The following is a 12,391-nucleotide window of genomic DNA, read 5'->3' as shown; positions in this document are numbered from 1 at the left end:
TAGGTGTTTAATAGATAAACGTGTCATCCGTGTTTTACACTGTAAACGTGTAGCTCAGGAGCATTTGCCTAAACGGGTTAAACGCGTTTTACTGAAGTTATAAGATACATGCATTGTTAATGTGCACAGTTAAACGTGTTTGTAAAACACAGCGCTATTCTGTACAGGATTCCCTGCCACTAATTACCAAACCCCTTCAGGGCGTTCTTCCTGTCCCTTTTAAAAGCTAAACGGATCCTCTGCCGCATAGAGAGGATATTTTGGGTTGGAGTTTCATTTGTTGTCGTTGCTTTGTTGTTTTGTTAAGACTGTATAAATCAGCTGAAACACGGGAAACTCAACTGGTAAACATACCAGCAATAAAAAGAGTGGACGAACATGTGATGGTTGGTGAGTTTTAACAGATAGTCTTGTAATGAATATAAAAATCATACCGAGGATTCTTAATTGGAATTCAGTGTGAAACAGTTCTTCCGTGATTGACTCGGTAGATTATATTTTCAGCGTATGCACATTTTTTTCCTCCGCTGCCGTTTACAATTTCACAGAAATGCAATTATATGGAAAACAGCAGTAACGAGTTCAAAATGTAACCATTATGTTTTACCAAACCAGTTTGTTTTATTATGTGGTACTTAAAAATAGATAGATAGATAGATAGATAGATAGATAGATATTGTACACAAAAGGTTTCAATGATTTTAAAAGTATTTTATTTCAGGACGTTTCGGACAAACGCCCTTCTTCAGCTGTGTAGCAAGAAAAGTAAACACAGCTGAACAAGGGCTTTGTGTCTGAAACTTGTTTTTTTTTAAAAACGTATTGTCAGTTTTGTACCCTGCGGTTATACCTCCTTCGAAACATAAATAGCAGCAGCTTGTTTAGGTACTGCTTTTTTATAGGCCGACCTGATATAGAATTGATTTATTTAATCAATTATTATTATTAATTTCTTAGTAGATGCCCTTATCCAGGGCGACTTACAATCGTAAGCAAATACATTTCAAGTGTTACAATACAAGTAATACAATAAGAGCAAGAAATACAATAATTATTCACATTGTTGTACATAATCTTGTTCTATATATATATATGCATGCTGATGCGCTGGGGAGGCCAAATCTAGACTGATCCTCAAAGCCAGCATTGCATGATATAATAAAAATATAAGTTTATATAAAGTAGTGTTAATTAGAATTAATACAGATTCAAAGATAGAAGTAAAAATGATGTCACAATATATAGAACAGCATGACATCATGTAAGAATAAATCATGAATTTGAATGTAAACAATAACAAGTAGTTGTCATGCCGTCAAAAACCTATAAATACCTCCAATGTTTGGATTCAAACACAGGCTCCCTTGAGAAAGATATGTACAACATATCGAAACGTTGGGCAGCTGGCTCTTTGAGCTAATATATATATATATATATAGGCATGCTATAATATGTGTTTTAAGTGTATTGGATACTGCATACCCAAGATTATAACAAATAAATGAAACGCATACACTGAGCGCGTCACTTCGCGCGAGGGAGAAGGCATGTTTCAGATCATTTTGAAGGAGTCTACGGTTGCTTCCCGGGATGCCCGCGTTTCCTGCCTCTGATCTCGTCTTCCCCCGTAGGACAGGTCGGGGAGAGTTAATACAGGGGGTGATGTGGGTGGGCTGGAGCCTGGCGGTTTTAGGAGATCATTTTATACATTTACCATGCATGTCTTCGATTATTAAAAACAGCCGCAAACACGGGAAAATAAATACACGCACCGTGGTTTTAATAACTAGAAGGGGGAATTATAGCATATTGAATAACAGAACTATACAGCTTTAAGGAAAATCCATTCAGTTATTGTGGGTTTTTAAATATACCGGTATAGTGAAATACTGACACAGCAACCCAGCGTGGATGATGTGTGGATTCGTATTTATTTTATAACCTACCCTACATGTATTAAAAGCACAGAGCTATCCAACCCTTTATTATTTATTATTTATTATTATTTATTTCTTAGCAGACGCCCTTATCCAGGGCGACTTACAATTGTTACAAGATATCACATTATTTTTTACATACAATTACATTATTTTTACCTTTAGGCTAAAAGAGACAGACCGATTAACATGGAGCTGTTTTAGAGTCATATCAATTATATATATATATATATATATATATATATATATATATATATATATATATATATATATATATATATATATATATATATATATATATTATTCCTTCGGTCACGATTTTTCTATTAAAATGTATAGCAATTTTAAACAGTTTGCGTGAACTCTGTGGAGTTTGAGAATTGTCCTGAACAAAGAAAAAAAAAAAAAAAAATCACCCGTGCATTATAAAACAGATTCATAGATAGGAAACTTATTCTTGAGCTCGATTGATTGTCCAGTGGCTTTTTATTATTTTACTGTAAAGTGTCCCGGGACTCTGCAGGAGTGCTATAGCTATGTAAAAGCAATTTGTATGGTGTTGTATTACTTTACAACAATTACACACGCACAACCAGTCAACAATAATATTTTTTTTCTATAATATATAACTATATATCTTTATATATTTATTTTATTTTAAACATTAAGGGTTGGTTTGTTTTTTGCTCCTGTACAAATTTTGCACCCTTTTTTCTACAATGATTAAATCTTTATTTATATTTATTTATTATTATTATTTATTTCTTAGCAGACGCCCTTATCCAGGGCGACTTACAATTGTTACAAGGTATCACATTATACATTATTTTACATTATACAGATATCACATTATTTTTACATACAGTTACCCATTTATACAGTTGGGTTTTTACTGGAGCAATCTAGGTAAAGTACCTTGCTCAAGGGTACAGCAGCAGTGTCCCCCACTGGGGATTGAACCCACGACCCTCCGGTCAAGAGTCCGGAGCCCTAACCACTACTCCACACTGCTACAGTTTTAAATTACAGTGATTTAAAACTGAAAATAAACAACATACAATACGTATTTAAGACATGGTACATACGACGTGTCTCTACAACCGCAGTTCCTTAGATCGTTTTATAATCCGTATAATCCGTTCTGTATTTAGCAGGGGTGCGTTGCTACCACCTAGTGGCGAGAATGTATATTACTACCAGAAAACCGATTCCAAAATGTGTAAACCAGGGGAACTATCTTTCCTGCGGCAATCGGGGAAGTATTAACGGTGCTGCACCAGAAAATGCACACATATGACCTGAATTTCAATATGGCAGCGCCTATGACCTCACATCTGAAGGAGAATTATTTCACAAATAAATAAGAAGCGTTTCGTTTTAATTACGTGAGTATTACAGCTGCACGTACGACGTACGAACACGCAAATAGTGGCTGTACTTAGACATGTGTTCTAACCGCGTACCAAATGGTTTTTATCACATTTTAAGCATACTGGTAATTCCAGGCTTTGCATATTTCGTGGCAGATCTTCTAAGTACACAAATAGAATAAAATGTGCTTGTTTTAAAGTAATGAGTACAGCGCACTAACCGAACTGTCAAAAAATCAACATGCAACGTTACTGTCTTCCAAATCAGAGGTGCACATTATGTATTTAACTTAAATTAAAATAAACAAATGCATGAATAAATACATGCATGTTTGCATTTTGCACGATCCCTTTAAAATCATGGCTTGGGAATCGTTCCATTCCATTGCTGTCCATCGATCTGTTGCACCCGGGTTTTATTCGACCTACATAGGTTTATTTATTACAGGTTGTGCAACGAATAATAACACCGTTACTTTTATGCATTTTGTAAGGCAGGCTTATTTGTATCATTGTTCCCTAATCTGATATAACTAAAGTGTCTGTGTCCAATTATTACGTTTTTGCATTGCAGCAAATGCATGAGACCCAGTGTTTTTTTAAGAAATTAAAAAAAATACTTCTTGCCTGCTTTCAGCTTATCAACGTTTCCCTCCCAAGTCCTCTTTTTCAGGCGCTGCTCCCTTTGCTGCACTGCAAATGGATGAGGCTGAAACTTCTGTGTATGGGGGTTTGGCGATTGGATGATCAGTGCATCAGGATTGATCCACAACTACAAAAAAAATCTTGGGATTGAATTTAGTGTGATACTGCATGCTGGTGTGTTTAAACAACAGACCTACCAAGTGACATGGTGCTTCATGCTCTGTTTCTTCTGCTTCTCAGGTCAGGACAACGTGTCCGGCTATGAACTGCACGCGCTCACTGCTGCTGGCCAGGGTCCTGGCTGCGCTGGCGCCTCGCAGTCCGGCTCCTCGTTCACCGTCCGCACTTCACACAGCCTCTGCTGGGCTCTTCAGAAGCAAGCATGCCAGCCTTGGGCAGGTAGGTCGTTTTTGAGGGAGCGAGATGGTGGCTGGGCTGAAAATACAGTTCGGTTTTATTTATCTCCACAATATAACGCTTGAGAGAGAGAGAGAGAGAGAGAGAGAGAGAGAGAGTCTTGTTTGTCAGGAAGTATTGGGACACAGAGAAGCCACACATACAATCCAGATACCGCTGTTATACTAAACATTAAACTTGCAACACAGCTCTGGAAAAAAGCTTAGCGTCACCTAGAATTGTAGGATTGAGAGAAGCATAATTTAGATATTTTATTTAACATCATGCAATCAAAAATGATATCGCAAAAAGTCTACCGGAAGCCATCATAGTAGTACGGTTTTTCATGTTAGATTTTGAAATGTCACATTTCTCTATTTTATATGGAAAACTACAAAGCGGTGTGCAGTTCAATATGTTAACATTATTCAGCAGGTTTCATTCGACTTTATGAAGCAGAATTAGTTAATTCTACAGGGGGGGGTGCAATGCTTTTGGCCACAGCTGTGCATTTCATAAAACTAAATCAAACCTCAGCGTCTGCAGTGCATTTCATTTTGACACACGGTCTGTTTTGTAATACTACAGTGAATTTCATTTCTTCAGCGCGCGACGCGCTTGCCCTCCAGATGCTTCCACTCCAGCGCAAGACGTCCAGACGCCAAACCTGCCCCCTCCTCTGAGCGCTCCGACCAGGAGGGGGAGTCGTCTCACACTGGCGCAGGCAAGACCTTGGTCACCTATGAGGACCTGTTTGAACGGGCGGCCCGGGACTCCAGAACCAAGGCCACGTTCACCCGGGTCCTCGAGGTCTTCTGCAAGGAGGACGTGCGCCGGCGGGGTCACGTGGAGTTCATCTACGCTGCCCTGAAGAAGATGCCGGAGTTCGGAGTGGAGGGGGACCTGTCCGTCTACAACAAGCTGCTGGACGTCTTCCCCAAGGAGGTGTTTGTGCCTCGCAACTACATCCAGCGCATGTTCAACCACTACCCCCGACAGCAGGAGTGTGGCGTGCAGCTGCTGGAGCACATGGAGAACTACGGTACGTCCTCAGCAATGCAGAGCCTTTCTCTGAAAACCATTAAAACACAGAAAGAAAGAGAAAGAAAGAAAGCTTCTTATAGTCCTGTAGACTACTGTGTTGCGTCCCTCTGTATTATTATTATTATTATTATTATTTATTTCTTAGCAGACGCCCTTATCCAAGGCGACTTACAATTGTTACAAGATGTCACATTATACATTATTTCATATTATACAGATATCACATTATTTTTACATACAATTACCCATTTATACAGTTTGGTTTTTACTGGAGCAATCTAGGTAAAGTACCTTGCTCAAGGGTACAGCAGCAGTGTCCCCCACCTGGGATTGAACCCATAACCCTTTGGTCAAGAGTCCAGAGCCCTAACCACTACTCCACACTGCTGCCCCGTCTATTTGTATATATATATATATATATATAGACGCTGTCAAGGGTTTTCCTACATTTCATTCTAAAGCCGATATATTTATCTTGAAAATAACAAGTTTACTGCACCGCTTTAAAAAAGGCTGTTAAAAAAAAAAAAAACAATAATTCAACTGTAAATCATTTCAACTGTAGCTGAAAGTTTCTTCAAGTTCTGTTCTCTCTGTCCAGGGCGAGCTTGAGGCATGGAGACCGAACTGCTGCCACATTACCACTGCTTTAGCCGTTCCTGTTCCGTTGTTACACAGAGCAAATTTTTATCTAGCAGACAGGACACCCCGTCGAAAAACCTTCATACTGTCCAAGAGAATAATAGGGCTTTCTACAAATTAGTACAAAATCGCATCTAACAGGATGTTGCTTTCTTTTTCTCTCTCTCTCTTGCATTAATTCTTCCTTTTCCGTCTCTCTCATTCATCCTTCCTCTCACGCGTTCGTTCTCTCTCTCCGTCTTTCGTCCCGCAGGCGTCATGCCCAACGTGGAGACGAAGGTCCTTCTCGTGCAGATCTTCGGGGAGAAGGGTCACCCCATGCGCAAGTACCAGCGGCTCATGTACTGGTTCCCCCGCTTCAAGCACGTGAACCCCTACCCGGTCCCGAGAGAGCTGCCCCGGGACCCTGTGGACCTGGCGAGACTCAGTCTGCAGAGGATAGCGGGAGACCTGGACGCCAGGGTCACGGTCTACGAGGTACAGCCGCTGGCACGCGACATACACGCTGACATCGTCTACACCGCCTGAATTTAAAAGGGAGGGTCCGTTGGAAATTCAGAGGAGAATACGGGACCGAAGTGCCGTTGGGTTTTGAAAGAACCCACTTCACGACACGCTCAGTTCCGCTCCCCCTGAGCAGCTCAGAGCTGCAGACCGGATTTCATCAGCGATCAGTGTGAGCAGAAAAATTCTCGCTCTGAGTCACTCGGATACTTAACGCGGCCGCTGTTTTCTTTATTTAAATGTGTCACTTGTCATCTTATCTATCTGTGTCGCTTTCACCGTCCAGTTTGTCGTCTAAACTTGGAGTGAGAATTTACCACGTCTTTGTAAACAGGGTGGGAAGGTAAAAGGTTCCAACAGTTTGCTATATTTTACCATTTATTTTTATGGCAACAAATGCAAAACAAAGACTGCGATCAGCCACCGATATAGAGGCTGTTCATCAATTAAGAAATCACAGACAGAAAGTGCCTTCTGGCATGAACCCTCGCTTTAAATTCAGAAACTCGCGCATGCACAGTATAGAGTATTAACCCTGTAATTCCTGAGCAGTTTTTAAATGAGAAAAGCTACTGTATTTTATGTAACTAGATTCTTGTACAAAACTGAAGCAAATGAGTCTCAGATTACATTTTTTTTTCAACCCCATTTCCTGTAGATGCCCTCCACAGACCTCTCTGAATGTGGTGAAGATTCATCTCGGCTCTATGTCGTAGGTATATGGAAATTATTTTCATGTCGTTTTTTTTTTTTATTTGCTCTGTGTTATATGTAGTCATCTAATATATAAGTTATATTCAGTTTCTGTTTGACCAGATAAGAGAAAGGGTGCTCCCTCCAGTCCAGGGCAGGCTTGAGGCACGGAGACTGAACTGCTCCCTCCCTCCCTCACTCTCCTAAGAGAAAGGGTGCTCCCTCCAGTCCAGGGCAGGCTGGAGGCACGGAGACTGAACTGCTCCCTCCCTCCCTCACCCCCCTAAGAGAAAGGGTGCTCCCTCCAGTCCAGGACAGGCTTGAGGCACGGAGACTGAACTGCTCCCTCCCTCCCTTAAGAGAATGCTCCAACTACTCTAGCTTAGAAATAAATAATTTTGCAATTCACTAGTCTCATGACAAAAACTTCTACTCGTGTATATATATATATATATATATAATGAATATATATATATATTTCTTCAAGAATTTCCTGTTACTATTAAATAAGTTTCTGTAAACAAATCTGAGATGGCAGTAAATAAAATAGCTCTAAATTGTATTGTATTTTTTTTTTTTTTTTTTTAGCAGAGCACTGCTACAGTTTGGTTATAAAGTTTAAACATCATGCATGCAGTGCGGGCGAGATACACAGAGAAGCACACAAAGCCCTGCAGTTTGTTTCATCCTCTTCTTTCCGTTTTCCTCTCAGGGATTCAGAGCCCCGATCAGCAGACACTCTTGTCAAAGCACAACCCCGAGAGGCCCGTGTTTGTGGAAGGACCCTTTCCGCTGTGGCTGAGGAAGACCTGCGTCTATTACTACACACTCCGAGCTGACCCGCTGCCGCCCGAGGAAAAGGTCAGCACGGTGCGCTTTTAAATCAGGCTGGGGGAAAGCGGACAGCTCTAGGTCAAAGGGGCCCTGGTTTCACAGATATAAACGGTTGTGTTTGCGTTCAGGTTGAAGAGCCCGTCGACCCAGAGAGGAGCTTCTTTTATCCTCTGGAGCTGGACTTGGACCTGGACCGGGACTTGGGAGACGACGATGACTTTGACGTGGACGAAGGTAAACCAATTGTCTTTTGTAAGACTTTTTTTTATTTTATTATTATTATTATTATTATTATTATTATTATTATTATTTGTTTTTTGAAAGCTCGATTTTTAAGTGGTGGATTTTGAAAATGGGCAGGATAATTTCACGGTCTTTGTTTTACTGTTTAAAAGCTGCAGAAAGGAATGCAGCGCTACAAGTAAAATGTACAGCGAGGAATCCGCGGTGAGAGTTATGCGAATATTGAAGCAATAAGTTTATTTTTAAAGCTCTTCAGATTCGTTATTATTTATTTATTTATTTGGCAGGCGCCTTTATCCAAGGCGACTCACACAGGTGTTCCAGGGCAGCACAGGGTTACAATGCAAGCTTCATATTTAAATACAGTGTAGTTTACAGTCACTGCAAATAATAATACTACTAGAATACACTGTGAACTAGGATGCAACAAGTTATGATGGCAGCGAGTTAAATCTACAGTGACACATTAGCAGTGCAAGGATAGCACATCAGCTGAGGATCCAGTAACGTGGTGCTGAGGTCAGGCAGGTCCAGTGCAGAGCAGGAGGGGTGGATCAGTCGGACGGGGCAGTACACTCACCGTGGTTCTGTTCTCTTGCAGTGGAGGAGGGCCCCGTGTTTGCTTTGTGCATGGCCAGCTCTGGAGATCAGGCGACCCTCAGCAAGTGGATCTCCGGGCTCCAGGAAACAAACCCCATCCTGGGCCGCACCCCCACCGTATTCCGGCTGAATTCCGGGCCCCAGGAGATCCAGACTTCCTCCGAACCGGAGCGCAAGGAAGACCAGGACCTTTTACAAAGCCGGAAAATGACACAATGATGGTGCGGGTCCAAATAAATATTGAGGATTAAACGACCGACAACGTTGGGAGTATGGAGTAGAGAGTGTGACTGAACATCAGCAGCACATGCAGGGTTATGCTTATGCCACTCAGGACTCTAAAACACTGGTTTCACTGACATCGATTAGTCTTGGACCTCCTAATGTTACCGAGGTAACGGAGCCCAAGGCTAGTGGAAATCGGGGTCTGTGAAACCAGCCGACCTTTCGATTTGTCCTCATCTCTTTAAAGTTGCAGATTTCAAGTTATTTGTAACATTTTAAAAATCTTTTTAGGAGCTGAGAACAATTTAAAAAAAGCAAATTATTAGTTCAAATTAAGGGTTTAGTTAAGTAATTGAGAGCTCAGTTGGAATGAAAATGTGATTGTGAATAACATCTGTTTAACCCTTTAAGCTAGACAAGGCATTGAACGCTTGTTCAAAACGGTTTCTTCTTCAAACACATTTTGAGAGGGACTCGAGCATCACAAAGAGGAAGCTGGCCAGTCGGATGACCGGATCCAACCTGCCTGTCTGTCAGTACATTTTAAACCCTGTTTCGTGCACCGCATTGCAAAAAAATCAGAAAGTTAGTATAATTTTTATTTATTTGTGGGACACGTGTGTTCCCTTGTACCTTAAAGGGTTAAACTCTGATTTGCATAATGTTTGTCGTGCAACAAGGGGGTTAATTTGGAGCAACGTGCAGTCGGTGACGCCTTCAAATCAGTTTTACTGTTCGAAATCAAAACCAGCCTAGGATAGACAGCATGCAATTGATCATGTATGCTCGGGTTAGGTTTATCTCAATGCATTGAAATGTAAAAAAAACAAACGTGGCTTCACCCTTTTCAGATCTTAATCTCTTCGGAGTAAATAAAATCTGAAAAATCCTTTTGTTTCGGTTTTATTTTTGTTCTTGCAATACAACACAAACTTACACAGTGGGCAATTACCTACAGCTGTGGCCAAAACGGGTTTGCGTCACCCGATAGAATTAACACATGCTGCTTCATAAACCTGCTGAATGTTGTTACGTTAACACGTTGAATTACACACACAGCTTTCAAAATCTAATATGAAATACTACTATACCACTACTATGGCTTCCGGTAGACTTTTTTTTTGCGATATCATTTTGTAGTTTCCTTGATTACACGATGTTAAATAAAATATCTAAAATCATATATATTATTTTTTTAAATGATGTCTCGATGCTAAAATTCTAGCTGAAGCAAAACGTTGGCCTCAGTAGTCCCAACAGCAAACCTGCGCGCTTGTGTGCAGTGTGATAAAGGTTTGGCGGTAGAACACAACCAGGTCAAAATGTCCCGATTTCTCCCACATAAAACACCGAACTGTATCACTATGTTCTGTAAAAAGCACACAAACAAAACGCATGCGTATTCCCCTCACAGTGTGTTAACCCTGGATGAACTTAACTTCTTACCTGCCGTTCCCAGTGAAAGGGTTTTGGTTTTTTTTCCTCTCTGATCGCCCATCTGAAATCCAGGGTCCTGATAGACACCGCAGTGGAGGCGCGTTGTCAGCGAGCCGCTCCAAACACTGTCCTCCTCTCACTTCTGCAAGAAGCGGGTTAATTCGGGGGCTCAAAATAAGAAAAGGCAGCGCCGGTTGGGGGAGGTACCCCCAAGATCTTTTAGTGCTTCAGCTACACCTGTTGCCACTTTTCACCGTTAATTAACTTCCTTGGTCCTTTTGTTCAGGACACCGAACATTGCTCCATTTGAAATCGCCCGCGCTACCGTCATCCAAAGAGCCAATGTTCAATATTTCAGGGGAGGGGGTTCCAAATATTGGTCTCCGATTTTGTATGTTTTTTTTTTTCTGGTCCCGTGTCAAACCAAACCACGCGTTTCACAGCCCGAATTGGTTTTCTCTTCACAAACCTGGCAGATGAGGTGATGGTAGACAGCGGAAATTAAACATACAGCTACAGCCAAACGTTTTGGACTCCCCCTCTAGAATGAACTAATTTAGCTTCATAAAGTCGGATGAAACCTGCTGAATAATGTTACAGTTAACATGTCGAATTCCACACCGCTTTGTAGTCGTCTCATATCCTTATGGAAAAAGCTACAAACAGTTAACAAAACAAAAAAAAAAGAAACATATCCGTCTACTTTTTAACACCAATGACAGATCTCTGCGCTATTATTAATAATAATTTGTGGAACTCATTCAACTCGGATCTATTAGGAAAGGTATTCATTATTAATTATTATTATTATTATTATTATTATTATTATTATTATTATTATTACATGCATTGTGGAGAACCTTAACCTCAACTATTAGAAAAGACGTGTTGACCTTTCTTTTGATTTCACTGCATTAATTAAATCTGACCTGTAACAAAATGTGAATATTATTCATAATAATAATAGGAGGCTGTGTGGTCCAGTGGTTAAAGAAACGGGCTTGTAACCAGGAGGTCCCGGTTCAAATCCCACCTCAGCCACTGACTCACTGTGTGATCCTGAGCAAGTCACTTCACCTCCTTGTGCTCCGTCTTTCGGGTGAGACATAGTTGTAAGTGACTCTGCAGCTGATGCATAGCTCACACACCCTAGTCTCTGTAAGTCGCCTTGGATAAAGGTGTCTGCTAAATAAACAAATAATAATAATAATAATAATAATAATAATAATAATAATAATAATAATAATAATAATAATCATTGCAGATCATCCAGATCATTCGCTTGTCAGTCAGAATGAAACTTGAGTTCTAGAAGGTTTGTGAGCTCTGGAAGGATCGTCACAGAACACCTGCAGGTTCAGTATATCACTAATTCATATAATCCTTCAGGTGGAATCAGACGGAATCAGACTCCTGTGCACCGGCTCATCCCCATTGGAGCCACAGACCTCCTGGCTGCACCTCAGGATTTGCAGGGTATGACGCGCGTTTTGCTCTCGTCCGAACGCTTGTTTGTTCTTTAACTTCTGAGGGGAAACTGCATTCCAGAAAGCGATAGACGGTGATTCTTACCGTACAAAAACAGCAAAAATACACAGCAAAACAAACGAGCTCCTATTGGAAGTGACTCTGCAGCAGCAGCAGTTGTTGATGATGCAGAGTTCACCCCCATAGTCTCTGTAAGTCACTTCGGATAAAAGCGTCTGCAAAATGACTCAATAATAATAATAATAATAATAATAATAATAAACAACCTGCAAAATCAAACGTGTATGTAAGATCATAGTTGGGGTGATAAGAATTAAGTTTGTCATTATCAAC

The 12,391-nt window shown here is 40.7% G+C and overlaps 1 protein-coding gene across 4 annotated transcripts; it reads left to right on the top strand.

Annotated features, from left to right (window-relative positions):
- Positions 1 to 234: 234 nt before the first annotated feature.
- On the top strand, positions 235 to 10,022 carry LOC117401947 (evolutionarily conserved signaling intermediate in Toll pathway, mitochondrial). Of its 4 annotated transcripts, none has more exons than XM_059007030.1 (8): positions 235 to 386; positions 4,193 to 4,351; positions 4,955 to 5,390; positions 6,288 to 6,511; positions 7,197 to 7,254; positions 7,944 to 8,092; positions 8,194 to 8,299; positions 8,910 to 10,022. In XM_059007030.1, exons 1-8 carry the CDS (start codon positions 384 to 386, stop codon positions 9,125 to 9,127), a joined length of 1,353 nt encoding a protein of 450 aa, XP_058863013.1. In that variant the 5' UTR covers positions 235 to 383; the 3' UTR covers positions 9,128 to 10,022. The 4 variants fall into 4 exon arrangements, with proteins under 4 accessions (XP_058863013.1, XP_033858594.3, XP_033858591.3 ...); XM_034002703.3 differs by having other exon boundaries at positions 235 to 390; XM_034002700.3 differs by lacking the exon at positions 235 to 386 and adding an exon at positions 3,172 to 3,322.
- The last annotated feature ends 2,369 nt before the right edge of the window (positions 10,023 to 12,391 follow it).

This window comes from Acipenser ruthenus, chromosome 34, assembly GCF_902713425.1.
Source record: "Acipenser ruthenus chromosome 34, fAciRut3.2 maternal haplotype, whole genome shotgun sequence".
Classification (NCBI taxonomy): Eukaryota; Metazoa; Chordata; class Actinopteri; order Acipenseriformes; family Acipenseridae; genus Acipenser; species Acipenser ruthenus.
The sequence above is the reverse complement of the archived record's forward strand: the minus strand, read 5'-3'. Positions and strand labels throughout refer to the sequence as shown.